This window comes from Manihot esculenta, chromosome 1 (assembly GCF_001659605.2).
Source record: "Manihot esculenta cultivar AM560-2 chromosome 1, M.esculenta_v8, whole genome shotgun sequence".
NCBI classification, from domain to species: domain Eukaryota; kingdom Viridiplantae; phylum Streptophyta; class Magnoliopsida; order Malpighiales; family Euphorbiaceae; genus Manihot; species Manihot esculenta.
Window position 1 is genome coordinate 26519694 of NC_035161.2, and position 21987 is coordinate 26541680.

Genomic DNA, 21987 nt, shown 5'->3' on the forward strand with positions numbered 1-21987 from the left:
TAAATTTGTAGAAAGTTAAATTTTATATTTTAATTCAAATTTATTTTTAAATTATTATTAAAAATTTTAAATAATTTAAATAAATAGAAGATAATATAACGCATACTCTGAAATAATTCAAATAAAGCTAATTCTGATTTAATAATAGTATATATAAATTTAAATAAAAAAATAAAATTTAATATTTGTTTATCTCGCTACATAATTTAAGATAAATTTAATATTTTTTTCCCAAAAAAAGCATGGTATTAAGCTTTCATTTGGAACTCAAATGGTACATACTTTATGAATGTTCAATATATATTTTCCCTTTTCAACCGCCGGTCAGGCGGTCACCGTTTAAGAATTTTCTCTGGTTTTATAAGTAATTTATATGTCGACGTGGATTTTATCAAATTAAAAAATATATATAATTTTTTAATAATTTGGCATTTCTATGGAAACTTTTAATTAATTAAAATTATATTTTATAATTTATTTTTCCCTCATGTTTCCCGCTCTATTCACAGACCCAATCAAGTTCGTCTTTATCTAGTAATTCATCGTCATTTTCCTTTTATCTCTCTGGTGTCTCCTCTTTTCCTGCATTTTTTAAGTTTTATTTAGTTTAAATTTATTTAAAAAATACTTTTAATTTCTTAAAAAATCAAAAAAATATCAATAGATACAATTTTAATATTCTTTTAAAATTTAAAAATTCTTAATTAAATTAACTCCAACTAAATAAATTTTTAATTTTTCTTTTGCGCCACCTCTCATTTATTGAAACTGAAAAATTGAACAGATTTAATTATATTTTTCAGTGTATATTCAATTCGCTTTTTCAATTTAGCATTTTAATATCCAAGAATGTTGGCATGTTGCTTTGTGTAATAAATTGTGTGCTTGTTACTGTGTAAAGTGTCCTCAGCATATAATCACAATTGTTAAAGACAAAATTAACTTTACAACCTTCTGCATATCTACCTTTCATATGATCTCATCCCATTTTTTAATAATAGTGTATGATAGAAACTTTAACAATATTCGTATTAAAATTAAAAAAAAATTATAATACAAATTGAAGTTGATGAATTTTATTAATATAATTACATAAATTGAGAGATAATAGTAAAATTAATCCTTTCTAAGTTCAAGTTGTAGTTTTTTTTTTTTCAAAGTTAAAGAAAATTCTATCATTAAAAAATTCAATAAAATTCAATATTAACAACAACCCCATTATCATTGAAATTTATGGCTCTTGAAAAAGAATACGGAAAGATGTATTTTCAAAAATTTTATCACTTTAATTTTATATTACTGGTTGGAGACTTATTTCCGATCCATATGCTTTTGTTAGTAAAATTTTCAAAACTAAATATTTTTTAAGGGAAATTTTCTGCAAGCAAAAGAAATGACTAATCTTAGTTTTGTTTAAAAAAACTTATTGCAGGATTTGCTGAGTAAAGGGTTAAGATAAAGAGTAGGGAACGGTTAAGTTATACAAGTTTGGAAAGACCCATAGTTGATTGACAATCAGCATTTTTATTTAGAAACTCCATGTATTGAAGACATAGAGGATCTCACGGTATCTAGTTTGATTATGGAGGATGGGAGGAAATGGAATTTTGACCTTATAAAATAACTTTTCATCCCTAGTGATATTGACCAAATAAGTAAGATTCAGTTAAGTGTCTTTACTCATCGTGATAGATTAATTTGGTACTTTACAAGTTTTGGGAAGTATAGTGTTAAGTCTGATTATCATGTTGTTGTACATTTTGATAACTTGATTGCTTGTCATGGCATACCTAGGGATTGGAGTAAGTTCTGAAAGTTACACGTACTTCTAAAATTTAAAAATTTCATGTAGAGACTCCTTAGAGATATCCTACCCACAAATCTCAAATTGCAACAGAAATTTGTCAATATCTCTGCCTCTTACCTTTACTGTTTAGAAAATGAGAGTTCAGCACATATTTTCCTTCATTGCCCTCATGCACATAAAGGTTGGGATATTTTGGAGTTATTGGTTAGTCTAATTAGGTATGATAATGCGACCACGATTGAATTTTAAACCCTCAACTCTTTACTTTTATCAATTTCTTAACCGAACCGGGTTTAGTAACCTTGATCATCACATACATGGTACCTTGATTGAGAGTAGCATATCTCTCCATTTATTTGATAAAGTTGTGGCCCGTTACTTTTCTCAAATCTCTGGACAAGTTCATCCCAAAAATCTTTCACATCAGCCATATATAGAAATGCTTCTACTATTTCTTTAGGGATTGAGTTAGGGATCCAAGAAATCACCATGCTATCTATGCTATCTACTTTAAACTATTTTTCCAGATTTGGACCACTTTCAGTTGGCATTTTGCAATTGTCATTAATGAAGCCAAGTTTGTCTTTGGCTTATAAAGCAATAAGTATGGATCTACTCCAAGTTAAGTAATTTTCTCAAGTAAGTTGAAGCTTACTAGTCACCTACCTAGATGATTCAAGTTTTGAAGCAACAATTGATCTCGATCCTTTTCATTTCTGGAAGGTTTATCCATCTTTTACAGCAGTTGTGCTTGTGTGAATCTTTGATTAGATGGATGAGAATAAAATTTTATGGAAGCGATCATTAGGCTCTAATACTATGAACAAAAGTAATTTTAGAAAAAACTACCATTTTGAAGAGAGAGAACATGTGTAATACCCGGCTAAATTCCTGCGTCGAAATTCCAATCTTCCGACGGAATCCCCATTGAAATTCGGAATCTCAAAGCTAGAATATCTTAGAATGGTAAAAATTAAGGTTTTCATAAAATGAATTTGAATTCTGAATTTTAATATTGAGAAAAGAAAAAGGAATATTTTTCGAGCAAACCCCATGTTCGGCCGCCAAACCTTCAAGTTCGGCCTCCGAAGGTGGTTCCTCCATGCCGCCGCTAGACCTTCTTGTTCGGCTGCCAAAAGTGGTTTATCCAGCCATCTATAAGAGGACTTCAGCCCAAAAATGAGAGAGCTTTCTCTCCATTTTCGGGCAGAGGTAGGTCCATGCCCTCCCTTTGATGCTCTTATTGAATTTTCTTCAAATTTTTCAGAAAATTCATGAGTTTTCTTTTGATTTTGAAGATTTGAGTTTGAATCTAAGTTTTAAACCTTGGAGACCTCCGGAGATTGATTTTCTCTCATCTCCAAGTTTGGGTTGCTGCTTCCTTTAGATCTATAAGATGTAAGTTTAGATCTTTGCTTTTCCCATGTTTTAAATAAGTTTTAAGAAGGGGTTAAGGGTTGTTAATGCATGAAATGGTTAAATCTAAAATTTTAGGGTTTGAGTTAGGTTGATAATGAATGTTTTCTCTTGTGTTGTTTTTGTTGTTGCTTGATGGAAATTAAGCTAGTTTTTATGTCCCTTATGCATGTTGAGTGAGTATGAATATTTATGAATAGTTGAGTGTGAGGATCGGAGTGTTTGGTGGCTTTGTGCATACAGCAAAATCGGGTTTTGCCTTGCTGGAGAACCCCGGTTCGACCGCCGAACCTGCTTGTGGAGGCAGCCTTTTGGCCGCCTAACCCGCCTCTGAAGGTTTCAACCTTCGGATCTGTGTGGGGTTTAGACCGTCGAACCTGCCTCTGAAAGTCCCTGACTTTCAAATTTGTGTGGAGTTTAGGCCGTCGAACCTGCTCCCGAAAGTCCCTGACTTTCGGATCTGTGAGGGACCTTCGGCCGCTGAACCAGCCGCCGAAAGTCCCCTGCCCAGCCTTCTTCTGCTTGTTTTGTATGTATGCTTTGGTATGTTTTAGGGGATTTTCGAGGAGTTGTTTAGAGTCTTGTAATAGTTATGTTTGGTCCCTCATTTGAATCCATCTATGTAGGATCGGACCTGGGAGACCGTAGAGGCCTGCAGTGAGATAATTGTGTCAGTTTTAGGCGAGCGTCAGCCAAAGGTGAGTAGAACTAAACTGAATCACTATTTCAAGAAATTAAACCTTTTTAAGCATGCTCATGCATCACGAATGTCATGTATAGTATTAGGTTGTTTTGGATTAGAATTCACGAATATGATGCAATGCATAATTTACTATTGATGTGGATGAATATTGAATGATCCACTAGCCCTCGAGTATGATATGTTATGATGTATATGAAAGTCCAGGTTGAGACCCATTTTATGCCCCTGGCATTATGGATATATTATGTTATATTTAAGAGGAAGTCCTGAGGAGCTCCCGTTGTGGGCTGGGCATTATTGGAATATGTAGAGGGTTACTGGTGACAAGTCCATCTTGATGTGTATTGTTTGTGTTGTGACGCATTTCATTCGATCATATGTTTATTAAACTGTTTTCATGCTCTGCTCACTAGGCTCTTGTAACTTATCCCTTTCCCCTAACCCCAGGTTTGCATGATCAAAGTTAGCTCGGGGAAGTCGGCTGAGTTGCTGGTATAGCTTCTTGTAATAGTATAGATGTGGACATGTATTATTTTATGGTTTTAGAAGTATACTTTGCCTTAGTTTTGTCTTTGTAATTCCAGTTTATATGATTCTTATGTAAAAGTTTTAATTATGAGTTATATTTGAACTAAGTTTGAGGCATGTGTGTTTACCATACTTTTAATACCCGGCTAGATTCCGGTATCGAAATTCCTACCGTCGGGTGGAATCTCGATTGTCAGAAACCTCTAGAAGGGTAAAATCATGTTTTCATAAAATGTTTTAATGTATTTTATAGTTTTAAGTAAGAAAGAAATTGAGTTTTAAATGAAAAAGACCATGGAGGCATTTTCAGGTTCGGCCGCCGAACTTGAAGTTCGGCCGCCGAACATGAAGTTCGGCCGCCGAACATGAATGCGTTTTGGAGTCGCCTTCGGCTTCCGAAGGTGGCCTGGCTAGCCACCTATAAAAGGACCCATGGCCCAAAATGGGCGAGCTTTCTCCCCTATTTTCAGCCAACGGTGAGTCCATGCCCTCCCATGGTTAGTTTTGATGTTCTTCCTCAAATCTTTCGAGTTTTAACAAGTTTTAACTTGGTTTTGAAGATTTTTGAAGCTTAGAGCAAGTTTTGGAGCTTGGAGGTCCAAAGAGCTAGATTTCTCCCATCTCCAAGTTAGGATCATCTTTCCTCTCGATCTTCAAGAGGTAAGCCTAGATCCTACCTTTCTGATATGTTTTAAACAAGTTTTATGAAGTTTATGGGGTAAAAATGCATGTGTAAGTTAGTTGATTGCATGTTAGGGTTAATGTTGAGTTTATGAGTAATGTATGTTGTTTGAGTTGCCTTTTCTGTTTGTGTTGGGGTTTAGGATAGTTTGAGACCCCTAAATGCTTATTTGCTTGTGTATGCTTGTTGTAGAATAGGTAAATGCATGTTTGAATGGTTTGGGAGGCAAATGTGCATTGTGGAGGCTGAGTTCTACCCTTTAGAAGAACTCAGGTTCGGCAGCCGAAGGGACTTTCGGCTGCCGAACCTGCCTGTGGAGGCAAGCCTTTGGCTGCCGAACCCTACCCCCGAAAGTGGACTTTCGGCTCTGGAAGGGAGTTTAGGCCGCCGAAGGTGCCGCCGAACATGCATGAGTTTCGTCTTTGGAAGGGACTTTCGGCCACCGAAGGTGCCGCCGAAAGTGACTGAGTTTCAGCTCTAGAGGGACTTTCGGCCGCAGAACCTGCCGCCGAAAGTGCCCTGTTCAGCCTTCCTTTGCATGTTTTCTATGGTTGTTTTAAGGTGTTTTAGGAGATTTTTGGAGAGTAGTTTAGAGTCATGTTCATGTATGTTGGTCCCTCACTTGAGTCCACCTGTGTAGGTTCGGACCCGAGGAACCAAGGACCCCAGCAGTGAGATAGATGCTCCAGTGTCTTGTCAGAGCTAGCCTGAGGTGAGTAGAATGGACTTTTATTTTCAAAGCAAATAAATAAATTTGAGCATGTTCATGCATCACGAATGCCATGTGATATATTAGGTTGTTTGCATTAGAATTCACGAATATGTTGTATTACATAATATGATGATGATGTGGATGAATGTTGAGTGATCCTTTAGCCCTCCCTATGATATGATATGATATGGTGATGATACAGTATGAAAAGACTAGTGAGGCCCATTCTACGCCCCTGGCACTATGTAAGAGAAAGACCAGTGAGGCCCATTCTATGCCCCTGGCATTTAGGAATGTTATGTATGTTAATGTAAGAGAAAGACCAGTGAGGCCCATTCTACGCCCCTGGCACATTGGAATGCTATGTAGAGGGCTATTGGTGACAAGTTCATCCTTGAATGTGATTTGTTTGTGATGTGATGCATTCCATGAGATCATATGTTTTAAATATAATGTTTTACCATTCTGTTCATTGGGCTCTAGTAGCTCACCCCATTCCCTTAATCCCCCAGGTTTGCAGGTACGGGCTAGATCAGAATGTCAGCAAGAGTAAAGTCAAGTTTTATGTAATAGCTAGATGTGGACATGAAAATGATGTAATGTGATGTATAGTTCAGTAATGTAATGTAATGATGTATATTGAGGTTTAGAGTTGTACTTGACCCTAATATGTAAAGTTAATCCCTTTTTCACATGATCTTTTTAATGAAAAGTTTTAATGATGTTTATATAAACCAAGCTTAATGAATGAGATGTTGCCCTATTGGAGCATTTGATGAGGGCTCCAATGTGGGGTTTTATGTTTATGAGTTGTGCATGCACAGATTGAGCTTGGTAAATGAAAGATTAAGTTTAAGGTTTTATGTTTATGTTTGATCATGTATGGGATTTAACAGGTATACATGATGTATGTTAGGCTTGCTACGGGTCTCAGCGGCCTTATGTCCATCTGGATCCTAGCGCCGGTAGCGGTCTGGTTTCCGGGTCGTTACAATATTGGAGCATTTGATGAGAGTTCTAGTATGGATTTATATTTTCAGTTTTGATACATGCACAAGTCGAGTCTTAGTTCATGGGATGTTTATGTTTTTGTTATATCTTGTGGTCATGTATGGGATTTTATCAGGTGTAACAAGATGTACAATAGACTTGCTATGGGTTCCGGCGATTTTAAGTCGATCTGAACCCTAACGCCGATAGTGGTCCGGTTTCCGGATCGTTACAACATGAATGAATGAATGAATGAATGTTGGTTATGTTATTTCTATATGATTTTACATCAAGAGTGTACAAATATGCATACACATAAGAAAGAATTCTCGAATCTTCCATTGTCGGCTCAATCACATGCAATTTACATTTCTGGTATTTTTCACTCAAAATAACAGCCTAATTACCCTTCTAAAAATACGTCTTTGACTCTTCAAAGCTTCTTCAACTTTTCTTGTTAATTAAATGCGCCGTTTTATTAATTCACTCTATACCGTTTCGTTTAATCTTTTTCTTTCTTTGAGTTGATTCATAACTCAGAGCACTCTTGTTCTTTCATGAAGTTCAACTAATACGAGATGTCACAAGGATTTACTATGACACATAAAAAGAAGAATGAATTGTCTATATTTGCCGTGATGGCAATAAACAGTGTATAAGGGAAGAATGGTTTATAATATTTTATAATACAAACCATTTTGTTATTTGAGAATCTTTTTGTAATTTAAATGAGATCTGAATCCGTTTCGATGAAATTAAAATTGAGACTTAAAACAATGAATTCAATCCATTTGTGTTCAATTTTGTAAACTTAATTATAAATAAATTTTTATTTTTTACAAATAGAAATTAATTTCTATTTGTAAATTCTACTATGAATCAAATGTAGATAAGAATAACTCATTTTTATGGTTATTTTAAATTTTTCTTTGAAACAATAAGGAAGTTGACCAAATCTGATTTGAGCTTAAAGGAGGTGTCATTTTGGACAAAACGGTAGAATTGTCAAAGCGGCATTGACATGCTTATGCTTGCTATTAATTGGGAAGCAGAAAATTCAAGTTGGATCAATAATACTTAATTACTAAGAAAAATTGCTGGACAAGCTAAGCTAATCCTGCTTTAACCTATTTTGACTTTTCTCCATCCTAAGTAGAAGAAATCTTGGAAGATTCTTATTATACAATAGTTATAATTATGAATACATTAAAGACTCTGTATATAAAATCACAAAAGCTCAAATGGGATCACCAGAGTTTTTTATTTTTAATTTTTAGTTTTGAGCTTAAATTTTAAATATAAAATATATTTATAACTTAAAAAAAATACTTTATTTTTTTTAATGGACTTACCTAATGTGAATCCAGATTATCTGAATTTCAAATATAAAATGATTTATAATAAAAAAATTATTTTATAATAATAATTATAAATATTTTATAAAAAATATATTTAATTTAAAATTACAGCATGTATAAAATAATTAAAAATAATATATTTATTATAAAATTTTTATAATTATTAATACAAAATAAAATCATTGAAATTGTGAGTATATATTTAACCGTTAAATTAATATATCATTTAATTTAATTTGATTTTATCTTAATTTTTATAGTTTAACTTTTAAAAATAGATTAAAATTATACCTAATATAAACGTTGAGCTAATTAAATTAAAATTTAAATATTTATTAAACTTTTTTCAATCCTATGGTCATTAGTTATATATATATATAAAACCAATTAAACTAAAATTAAAAATTTTGAATTTAAATATAAATACGCAAGTCTTTAGACTTTTTTAAATTAATTGATCTAAAAGAGAAGTGTATTTTCGTTCTTACTCTATTTTAAAAAGGTATATAATTTAGTTTAATCCAATAACTTAGTATACTTAAGTTGAATTCTATGATTTCAATTGAGAGTAATATTCGATCAATTCAATTTAAAATTAAATTAAATTTTAAGATTAAACTCAAACTAAATCAAATTAAGAGAGAAATTAAACTGAATAAAATTATCATGATTTAATTTAGTTGAGTTGAGTTTTTAATATACTTTTTTATTAATTTTTTATTTTAAATTTTATTTTTAATATTTTAAAATTTAATTTAAATATTCTAATCTTGGTTTTTATTTAATAATAAAAAATAACAAACATTGAATATTGAAAACTACAAAAAATTTCATAGTTCATATTCTTTCATCCAAACACTTTAAAACATATATCATCATAATAAAAAAACTTAATTATATACCACTATTCATCGATCCATCCTTATAATACAAAATATATACAGTGGGATTCATTATTCGAGATTTTATTAATTTTTTAAAACTAAATTAAAATTTTTAAAAATCAAAACTAAATCAAGTTAAATTTTCGAATTAAATAAATTTAATCAATTATTTTAATTTACATCGAATGGTTTTCACCCTAATTTTAATAAAAAAAATAAAAATCCTAAATATGATCCTTAGACGTCCAATATAATTAATACAATATAAGGGAAAATTTGGACTTTGTATGTTTAAATTTCCTAATAGATTGAGATGGCTATTAATGGTGGCTTGTTAGGCAAGGTCAGGCTCTACAAAAGTCTAAAATTGTGGCTTTCTCCGATATTTATAGATTTGTGGATTGTTGATATCTCAATTATCCTTCTTAAAACTAATATATCTAAAGCTCTTTTTTTCATACACTGTTTTACTAATATATATAATACCATTTTTTTATTAATTTTTGTTTTTTCAGGGAATTAAGAGAGTGGGACTCCAACAACTGAAATGTTTACTAATATATATAATATCATTTCTAAATTATGTAATTGAAATATTTAATTTTATCATATTTAAATAAAAATTTTAATAGAAAATTTTAAGTAATTAAGAATTTAACTAAAATTTAATTTAAATTAATCAAGTTATTTATATAACAAAAATAACGACACATGAGCTAGTTTAATTATGATCAAAATTAATTGAAAAAATTATTATAATTATAATAAATTTAAAAATTGAAATTTTTTTATTCATAATTAAAAGTTTAGAATATAAATGTGAAAATTCGTAAAGTTTGAATTTTTTAGGTGAATAGATCTTTACTTAAATATAAGATTTTAGGGCAATATTATTTTGTATTTGCGTCTACATATATAATTTTGAACGTTTCATATTTTTTTGCATCAACTTATAAACCAATTGATAAATTTCTAATAATACTAATTTACTTGCGAAAATATTAAAATCAGCGATAAAAATTTTTATTATTAAAAATATAAAATATTCTGCTAAAATTTAATGCCAGCAATTATGTTTATAGATGTTTTGCAATATTTGCCGCTGAAAAATAGTTATTGTCGTTGCTGTAAGTTTTTTTTCTCTTAATTTATGAATTGCTCGAGCAATAACAGGGAAAAATACATTACATTTCTATCTCAGGACAAGTAGAGATCAATTACACTTACAACTTCGAGGAATTAAACACACTTCAGTTGAAAATAAATAAACGACAAAATGCCTCAAATGGAACATATCTATATATTGATTTTGATACAATTTATTTCGATCGGGACATACTTATAAATATCTAGACGCTTGAAAGATCCGTTGAGAAATTAGTTGACAGCAGTGCAAATCCTGCGAATCTCTCCTTGAGAACCAGTGAGTGGGTCTATGTTACCCATCTTAACCATGGCAGACGCAAAATCAGAACTGAAAGCTGAAGAGTCTGAGCTGTACTCATTAACAATGCTGTCTGTAGATCCGCCACTGAAAAGCACCTGGTCTGATTCAAGAAGTCCTCTTCTTGCAATAAGATTCGAGTAGTAGTTGTTGTCGAATGTATTAGGTGTCACCAGATCAAGAGGTGCAAGATTTCCATCCCCACCAGTATTTGGACATTGGCTTCTTCTTGTGTTGGCAAAATCAGGATCAATATCACTTGCGTTGTTGTAAATCCTTCCACGGAAGGTCAGGCATCTAGCTTGTCCAATTGTATGTGATCCTGTAAGAATTCCAATGTTTTAGCCTTCTCAGTCTACTCTAATTGCATGCATGTACGTAGAATATAATTGTAAATTCTTGACCAATCAACCTAAAACAACCCGATGTGGACGTAGGTTTCATGTGATTTTTCATAAAATAATACATATTTATGTGTTTTGAATACCAGGTCTAAGCTAGTCTTTCATTCTTGTGCACAAACCTGAAAGAGCAACCATATCTCTTGCATTTAAATTCTTGTTTCCGAACAAAGAAATGAGCCTGTCTAGGCTGTCTGTAAAGGCAGGAAGGTCGCTGTCAGCTAGACTTCGGCTAGCACTGGTGGAGTCTCTTCTTCCAAGATTCACTGTCCAAGATGGTCCACCAACCTGTGTTTAAAATTACGCAGAACTCATTACGCAAATAACCTAATTACAAAGTTCAAGCTGTGGGGAAATTATTCAACACAGAGATATTAAAATGAGTTTTATCGTTCTTTTTTTATGAAGTAATCCATTTATTTGTGGCGTGGAGGTGTTTTGGCCGATTGTGGACCGGGTTCGGTTAAAAAGGTTGGAGGAAGAAGCTTACAGCGACGGATGAATCGCGAGCTGCAACTGCAAGAATATCTGCACAAGATACAATTCCAGGACAAATGCTCTCAACTTGAGCCTTAGCATCATCTATGACTCCGAATCCTCTGACGGAACCAGCATTGTTGCGAGCAGTTCTTTCTCCAGTAAACGACGCTGTATCTTCCAGCAAAATTGACCCATCACAACCCTGCAATTAGAAACAAAGTTTCAATAATCTCTACATACATAATATGCCAAAAAAAGACTCAATAAACGTGTATATATATGAAACTGTGAAGTAGCTAGCTACCTGAACAAAGCAATCATGGAAGTGAAGGCGAATGAGTGAAGCAGCCATTCTCTGCTCATTCGAGACAGCAGCATCAATAACTGACCTTATAGTACTGAGTGCATTAGGACATGTACTGTCATAGAAGTTGGAAGAAAGTTGAGCTTTACATGGAAAGCTTGAGAAAATCAATAAGACTGTTGTCAAAACCATGCAAGAAAAAGATGAACGAGAGTCCATCGTAATATATTTTTTTTCCTTATTAGACAAATAGAGAGAGAATTGAGTTTTGGGTGAAGAAGAAGAGCAAGGATTAGAGCTATTTATAGTGGGCTGTCTAAGAATTTAGTGACCAATTCAGAAAGGAACCGCCTGAAAAGTCTTAGCATTTAATATAATAGAGTGTAATTACTAAGTCAGATAAAATGAAATTTGAAGGGTCTTACTTTCTAGGCATTGTGCTTTTGAGGAATAACTCGAAGATTTGAAAACATTTAATTAAGAACTACTCACTTGCTTGGATTCTTTCAGCAGCCGACCGAGAACGTTCACCCAACTAAACTTACAACTTATCAAATAACTGGAGGGTAGAATTCAAAATGTTTTCTTATTCAGACAATAATTAAAATTTTTAATTTTTCTTGGTGCCGAGTATTATCTGCATGGCTCGACCTCGACCACGACAATAATTTTGTGTGAACGATAATCACGGGACATGACAAAAAATTTCATCATTATAAAATTCTATTTAAACTTGAATCAATCTTCGAGGTTCCTCATTCTTAAAATACATTTAAAATTATCTTATATTTTATTTCTTTTTTTTTAAATTAAGTGTCAATCCAACAATTTATATGAATTATCATAGAAGTATTCATTTAAATTAGTCAGAATATTGATTTAAAGGTTAATCTCATATTCAAATAAATCAATCTACTCTTAAAAAAATATTTTAATTTAAATTTAATCTGTTTTCCAGTATAATCAATCTTTTTTTAAAAAAAATTCTATGATTTCACGTTTTTTTTTTCTTTTCTTTTTCTTTTTCCTTTCTCAACCAGTTATTCCACCATTTAACATAAAATTAGGAGTCAATACTTAATTTGCAAGTAAAATCATTTAAATTATTTTTTAAAAAATATCAATTTATTATTTTGAAATTTTAATGAAATACATTAATTGATTGGACTATTCGACGTAAATTGCCCAACATCTATATATATATATATATTTCTGCCTTTATATAATAAATAAAAAGAAAAAAAATATTATGATCATTGTTCCACGCCATAGACCGACGTTTGAGAGATTTTTTAGACAAGTTTGAGAAATCTTAACATACAACCCATTTATGTAAGATAATAATATTTTGGGAGATTTATTTAGTTTCTGAGTATCATTATTATTAACAAGGCAGTCTCTACATTTTCAGAAACCTATTAAAACGTTCTTATATTTTCTTTTTATCAATAAAATAGTTATTCTGTCTATTTCTATCGTTAAAAAATAATAAAAAACCAAATTACCTCTATTCTTTTTCGATTTTAATTCTTCTTCTTCTTATATACGTCTCCTTATCATCATTATCTTCTTCTTCTTCATCTTCATCTACATCTTCTTCTTTTTCTTTTTTTTTCTTCATCTACATCTTCTTCTTCTCCTTTGAAGAGAGAAAGAGAGAAGGAGATGACTATTTCGTTGATGAAGAGAAAAAATAAAAATATTTTAATAGATTTGAAAAAATATAAGAAAATTTTAATAAATTTTTTAAAATATAGAGACTGACTTATTAATAATGGTAATACCTAAAAATTAAATAAAATATTTTATTTTAGGGTAAAATTATTGGATTTTAAAAATTTTCTCTCATTTTTCATTTATTTTTAAAGAAAAAATGATGTAAGGACTATTTTGTTGATGAAAAAAAAATATAGGGACTGACTTGTTAATAATGACAATATTTAGATACTAAATAATAAATTTCCCTAATATTTTTTATAATATATGTATAAATTTTATTGTAATAATTAATTATTATAAATTCATGTAATTTCTATTATAATTAAATATTAACGTTTAGATTCCGTTTGAAATAAATTATATTTAAAATATTTTTTGAAAACAATATTTTCCATTGGGAATATTTAAAAAAATAACTAATTTTCATAATTTTTAATTTTAATTACAAAAATAAAAATATTAAGAAATTTTATACAATATTGTAAATAAAATCGTTTAAGTCTAGAATATAATTTTTTCTTTTAAAAAAATAAAATATTTTTTTAAAATGAGTTAATTTTTTTATCAGAAAATTTTTTTATTGATTAATTTTATTGTATGTCTAAAGATTAAAAAATATAAAAAATAAAAAATATTTTCAAATACTTAACCTTTAAATGTATAATATTATTGTATTTGGTAAATACTGCTAAGAAAAAATATTTTAGTTAAATTTAAAAAAAATATTCGAGAGAAAGGCAACTTGCGTTCTCCAGTCAGATATGTGTTTAATAAAATATCGACTAATGATTAAAGCGCGTTCCAAGAACTTGTAAAATTCAAAGTGGAATTTTTTCTTTTTTTTTCATAAATTTATTTATATTTAATTTAATTGCTTTATTACAATTCTGATTCCATTCATATATAAATGTCAAAACCATCTCATGCATCAATTTGATTCATTGACTTATCCAGAATCTCCCTTTAATTATTTGGAGTATAGTTTATTTTTTCCTTAATCTATATAAGATTTTTAATTTAATCTTAAATATATATATAGTATGGCGGTCAATTTAATTAGATTATATAAATTAAATAAATTTATAATTTAATCCATACTTTTAATAGAAAATAATTTAATGCATGAAATTATTAACAAAATCATAATTATGTTTTAATTAATCACTATTAAAATAGCTACTGCTAAAAGAATTGAGATAGCGGAGCAGGGAAGTCGGCCTAGAGGCGGATTACTACTGATATTGTCAAATAAATCTCCTGTGTGTCTGCGATAATTTGTCCAGAGGAGGAAAATAGTACTCATTGCATAGGAATAATGAGGATTGGATTTGTAATTACTTGCAACTTGCTAGTGGATCCTGTGATCCGGTGACTATTTTCTCCATTGATGAAGGGGGATTGATTCCCCACCTAATCCTAAAATTTGAATAAAAATAAAAATCAAACCTCTATTTTGTACATTTGCCCACTATTTGAAATTTAGAAATTTAGTGTAAATTTATTTGCTGAAAAATATTTTTTTATATTTTTTAATATTTAAAATACTAAAAAAATAATTAATCAGAAATATTTTATGAATCAAAGAGAATTTTAAGTAAAAATACTTCATATTTAAAAAAATTATTTTCCAAATTTTAAGTATTTTATTTATACTATTTTATATAAATTAATTAATTATACGACTTATTCTTGAATTACAATTAAAAATTAAAAAAATTATTATTTAATTCTTATAATATAAAAAAACTTTAATTTTTTAGTTTTAAAATATATGTTTTAACTGTTAAATATTGTAAAAAAATTTAAAATATTCCTAATATGAAAAAAATAATTAGCAAACTTTTTAAAATTCGAAGGACTAATTAATAAATTTTTTAAAATAATAGATACTAAATAGTAAAATGCTTAACTAATTAATAGAGTGACTTACTAATAGATTTTTTAAAATGTTATGGATATTTTAATATATTTTTTTAAAATTAAAAGACTAAATAATTAATTATTCTATATTATAGAGATTAACTAATAATTTTTAAAAAAAATATTTTTTTTAAATATTTTTCATCAAAAATATTTTATATAAAAAATATTTTTTAAATAGAATTCATTACCAAAGAAATCATTTTTATAATTTTACTGTATATTTTTAAAATAGTCAATTTAAATTTATATTTTTAACTTTTCAAAATTTATATTTAACCTTTAAAATTTCCTTAATCTACTAATACTTTACCATTCTTTACAATCTTGCTTTATATTTTAAAAATAATCAATTTAATTCTATATTTTTAAAATTTTCAGCCATTACATCCAACTGTTAAAAAACAAGACTGATTTTCTATTATGTCATTAATAAAAAATCATATAATTCTGTGAGATTTTATAAAATTGACTAAAAAATTTTATTAATTATAATAATTATTTTATAAACGTAAATATTTTAAATTGTATTATCATTAATGATACGACGATAATATAATAATATGATAATGATATAATATTTTTATTTTTAAAAAAAGCCATGATATTTTTAATATATTAATGGTTATTTTAATAATTGAGTGAAATTATGGAAATTTTAAAATTATAGAATTAAATTTACCATTTTTAAAATATAAAATAAAATTATAAACAAAATTATAAAATATAAAAAATTTTTATAATTATTTTATTTTATATGATGATGATGGGTGACGATGAATTTCTATTAGTGGAGATGTAATTTTTTTAAAAAATTAAAAGAATAATTTAAATTTATTATTTTTAAAGTATATAGTTGAATCAGAAAAAATGATAAAGTATAAAATTTTTTTATAATGAATCTTTTAAATATAAGTTATATTTTATAAACAAACGAAACGTTAATAAAATCCATATTCATTTTATGTTTCGTTATCAATTTACACATTTGAAAATATGATAAATAAAATAATTCAATTATCTTAAATTTAAAAATAATTATTTTAAAAAATAGAATTATAAAAATTATAAAAAAAAAACTAAATAATTACTTTTTTAAGTGAAAACCAAAACTGCCAATGCATTTGGGGGAAAAAAGTGCAACGTAGATTCTTTTTTGGGCGGAAGTGAGTATCTAATCTTATCGGATATGGCAAGAATTTTCCACCACTTAATGATTGCTAAGTACGTGGTTAGAACCTGGATCACACATACACAGAATATCATCAATAATTTATGAATAAATAAAAAAAATTATATAATAATTAATTATTTATTAGACATGTTCCAGTTATGTGATATTTTTTCGTTAGCTCCGTTTTTACAAATTTCCCTTATTTTCTTCTTTTTATCTTTTATTTCATTTTTCATTCTCTTTTTGTTGCATTTCATTTCTTTCATTTCTCTAATTTTATATTTTATTTCAATTTCTTTCTCATTTTTTTGTCTTTCATCTTTTAATTCTATTTAGATTAGAGTGTTTCGATCCATATTTTAATATTATTAAATAATTAATGTGTAAGTAAATTTTAAAAATATATAGATAATGCGTTATTTGATGTGGTTCTAAATTCCGCATCGGTATATTACTATTAAATAATTTATATTAATTATTTTAAATCTAGTGAAAAATAAATTTAAACATTATTTAAATTAGTTGAATTGAATTGTTTCGATTGGTATCAAAATTATTATGAATTAAAAAATTTAATTATGAGTATATCCTTAATAAATAATTTAAGTTAATTATTTTAAAGCGACGGATTTTTTGAGATAAACTTATTAGTGTCTATTTCAATTAAATGGAACTATTTCAAATCAATAGTTGAAAATTCAAGAATTGGAAGTAAAATTTATTCCTTATAAATTTAAATTACTAATTATATTGACTCAGGTGTAGGATTGTGCATTATTAAATTTGTAAAATGAAATTTTTTAATTAAAAAATTTTATGAGGACTAAAATAAAATTTTGCATGAGTAGCATTTTTTTTTGTGTAAATTGTAAGATTTCAAATATAGTTTGTAACTGTTGAAATGGATCAAAAATCATCTTTTTGTAGTTTAATATTCTATTTATTTCATAAAAAAATATTTTTCATAATTTTTAATATTTAACAAAAGAAAAATTAAGTTATTTTAAGAAAAATAATTTTTCTCGTTTAAAAATAAAATTATTTTTTATATTTTAAATATCTTGTTAATGTTTTTTTAAAAATAAATTATTTTTTTAAACAAAGGAAGACTAAATTATGAATTATTAAGTTTTTCAAATACCTAATTTGTGTCCTGAAGCGACCTTTGAAGATTTGAACTGATTCGAAAGTGCCTTTTGTTTTGTTTGCATCCTTTATTTTTCTTGCTTCGTGAAGTAGACATAGTTGTATAAATTGGCAACTTCTTTGTCTATTTTTTTTTTTAATTATTTCAAAATTATTATTTATTTTTATTTTTTACACTATAAAATATAAGTTAGTTATTATAATTTTATTTTATTTTTAAAAAATTTTTCAAAACAACTCTTAATATTTAATAAAATTTAATATTTTTAATATGAATATAATTAAAAAAAATAAAAAAAATATTTTTTAATATTATAAAAAAACAAAATGTATAAAAATTATGGAAATATGTGAGTAATTTTTTTCAGTTAGACATAGATTTTAAATTCCTGCTTCAATTGTTTATTTGTATTATATTTGTCTGATATATAATAGCATGATAACTATTATAATATTCTTTGTGTATTTGAGTATGTTAACATTCAAGTTTGCCAATTGTTGTGGAAGTTAAAGAATTGCCTCTCTTTGTAACTCTTCTATCTTTTTGTGTTTGTGATGGATGGAATGAAAATTAATAAATTTGAATCGAATCAATTTGATTTACGTTAATCCATTTAATGTGTAACTTCGATTCTATTTAGATTTTATTTGTTTATAATAAAATATTTTTTATTTTTTTAATGTTTGAAACACTAAAAATATTAATTGATAAATTTTTTTAATTAAAAAAATTATATTATTTTAAATGATTGTTTAACATTGAGATCTTATTAGCATGTTTATATATATATATTTAAATATATTTTTATTTTTTATATTAAAATTAAATAATAAAAAATTATTTTATGTGAAAATATTTTTTAAATATAAATTATTTTTTATAAATAAATGAAAGTTTTAATTTTTTTAAATTTTTTAATTCGATTCAAATCGAAGCAGAAATAACTAATTGCGCCTTTCTAATCTTTAAGAAAGAATATGGGCTTGACATTACAAGAAATTCACAATTTACCAACTGAAAAATCTATTAATAAAGAATATAATTTCGTTATTGATTCGAATCACTAACAGATTACTAACGTATTTTATCCGTTATAAAAAACTTTGCTGGTAATTCTATTTTTAATGACATTTTAAAATCTGTTAGTACTTGAAATGGACCAAAAATTTCCGTTAGTAATTAAAGTGGATGACTAGTTTGTTGTTGAAATCAAATGATCTTTACCATTGATTTTATAACATTTCTAATTAGTCACTATTCCATTACAGATACTAACACATTTTCGTCACTATTCCATCACAAATACTAACGAAAATTTCATCACTATTCCATTACAGATACTAACGGAACTTCTATCACCAATCCGTTACTATAGATTACAACAACTAACTGAATCACTAACAGATTTTTTCTATTATTGATACCAACGGATAGTCTATTAGTAATCCGTTAGTGATTATGAAATTTCAACCATAGTATCATTTATTTTTTTATTATATTCATAATTTTCATAATGCTATGTACCTGTACATTAATAATTTTTATGATCTCAACATAAATATAATCAATTATATTATATAAAAGCAAGTATCGACTTAAACACTAAGGTTAAAATTTAAATTAAAAAATTTTAAAATGTCAAACATTGCATAAGTAATATCTAATTTAAGTATAATATATACTAAACTCTACAAGTTAAACTAATAGTGACATCATTATCTATAAAACATATCAAACTACACTCGCCAGCTCATCAACTCTATCTTCATTATTGTCTATATGCTAGTCAGGATCAAACAGAGCATCATTATAGTGTTGTTGTGGAGCAGGGGGTAGGAGCGAATGTCTGAGAGGGTCTCGGTACCCTGCTATGCTATCATCCTATGAAAAAACTTATATAGTTGCTTCACAATCAAGTTTAGTCTATCATTTTTTGTCTCGAATCGATCAATTTTATTTTTCATCAAGTTCATTTCCTCACTCACAGCAACATCCACATGGGTGCCAAGGAGAATGAGGCAGAATAATGTGAAGAAATACAAAAATATGCAGAAGCATGGGACTCTAGTCCATAAACCTGACTCTTCTTCTGACCGCCAACTGTCTCGTAATACCAGTTGGACCTTATCTATATTTGGCGGTTCACTCATTTCCTATTGTTGCTGCGTCGCAGACTCCTTCAACTTTATGTAGTGTTCTTGTAATATAAAAATAGATTAACATACTATTTATTTGATAATATAATAAAAAAAATGTGATTATAAATTTAATATCTTACAAACTTACATAAATAGACTGCGACATTGCATCAACAAACTCATCCGTCAATTTTCTCTTATGTGTGCGTTCAAAAAGCTCATGAGAATGAGGATTTCTTCTCAAACTTTCTTTCTATTGATAATTATATCGATGATAAAATTATCAATATAATAGGTCCCAGTCAAAGCTTTAAAAGAAAAGACAAGGAAATATTGAGAAACAATGAGTTGTATAACTTTTTGATTGATATCCTCCGTAGCAGTACAGCAAGCTTCTTATAAAATAAAACTTAACAGCTAGTCCTATTTCAACGCTACTAACAACCCATATTCCCAAATATTAGCAAAGAATATTTTAGCCAGATAATGTAGCTGACTTATTCTAAGCACAAAAAGAATAATTCAATAATTAATAAATAATTAGCAGCACCAGCAATCAGTTCAATGAAGTCAACTCCGATATTTTCTATTTGGCACAGGCAACCTCTTGGACCTTCTGGGCTTATCAATACTACCCCCATTAGCTTGAACCTTGTCCTCAAGGTTTATAGAAGAGAAACGCTCAAACAGAGCAGCAGTATTCTCCCAAGTAGCGTCCTCTACTGGCAAATCTTTCCACTGAACAAGGCTTTCTTCCACAAAACGGGAACCTTGTTTAATCCACCTGGTGTCAAGAATCCCATATGGTTCCAAAAGAACATCACCATCATCATTGAATGTAGGCAAATTTGTTGAAATGGGAACTTCCCCCTGCTTGCCAATATATTTTTTAAGTAACGAAATGTGAAAGACTGGATGAATTCTGGAACTCGCAGGAAGTTGTAAGCGATAAGCGACTTTGCCAAGTTTAGCCAATATCAAATAAGGCCCATAGTAGCGACTGGCCAGCTTTTGAAATGCCCTTCGAGCAACAGAATGTTGTCGGTATGGCTGTAATTTCAAGTAAACCCAGTCGCCCACTTGAAATTCAACTTCTTTCCGGTGTTTATCAGCCCGTTGTTTCATCTGGTTGACTGATCGGGACAAGTTAAGCTTGAGCTGTTCAAGGATTTCATCTCTTGTGGTTAACATGTTATCTGCTTCCTGGATAGCAGTTGTGCCTGCTTCATACCGTGGAATGGTGGGTGGAGCCCTGCCATATAAAGCAACAAATGGGGACATTCCAATAGAACTATGGTAAGAAGTATTATACCAGAATTCTGCCCATGGAAGAAAAAAGCTCCATCGTCGTGGTTGCTGGGAGGAAAAACAGCGTAGATACTGTTCAAGGCACCTGTTAACAACTTCGGATTGGCCGTCTGTTTCAGGATGGTAGGAGGAACTCATGTGAAGCTTGGTTCCAGAAAGTTTGAAAAATTCACGCCAAAAATGGCTAATGAAAACAGGATCCCGATCACTAATAATTGTCTTTGGCATGCCATGGAGTTTAACAACTCCATCAACAAACTTCTTAGCCACAGTTTTAGCAGTAAATGGGTGAGTTAAACTGAGAAAATGAGCGTATTTGCTCAAACGGTCTACCACCACCAGAACCGCATTTTTACCATAGGAAGAGGGAAGCCCTTCGACGAAATCCATTGTTATATCATCCCAAACTTGATGAGGAATCGACAATGGCTGTAGCAGTCCAGCTGGAAAAGCGGTAGCAGTTTTATTGGCTTGGCAAACTGAGCAGGATGCTACATAATCACGAACAGATTTTGGCAAGGAAGGCCAATAAAATTGTGCAGCGATCCTTTTGTATGTCCGCAAAACACCAGAATGACCACCACTGGGGGAATCATGAAATTCCTGTAAGAGCTGAACAATTAAATCTGAGTCAGGAGGAATTACAACACGATTCTTATAAAGAATCAAACCCGCTCGCCAGAGATAAGGTTTGCCTGGGTCATCCGTAGCCAATTTCCCAATCCGAATCAGGTAGGGATGAGTGGTTGCTGCAAGCCGCAGTGAGTCCCACAGGGAAGTGTCCGAGCTAAAAAGTGCATCAAGGCTAGGACTGCCTGCGATTCTGGATAAAGCATCAGCGGCATTATTTTCCCGCCCTGGTTTGTACCGGA

General features: G+C 29.2%; 1 protein-coding gene across 1 annotated transcript; it reads right to left on the reverse strand.

Moving 5' to 3' along the window:
• Nucleotides 1-10210: 10210 nt before the first annotated feature.
• LOC110622342 (lignin-forming anionic peroxidase) lies at nucleotides 10211-11967 on the reverse strand. The gene is made up of 4 exons (XM_021766829.2): nucleotides 11710-11967; nucleotides 11416-11607; nucleotides 11048-11213; nucleotides 10211-10846 (listed from the first exon to the last, which is right to left on the reverse strand). Exons 1-4 carry the CDS (start codon nucleotides 11926-11928, stop codon nucleotides 10458-10460), a joined length of 966 nt encoding a protein of 321 aa, XP_021622521.1. The 5' UTR covers nucleotides 11929-11967; the 3' UTR covers nucleotides 10211-10457.
• Between the last annotated feature and the right edge of the window lie 10020 nt (nucleotides 11968-21987).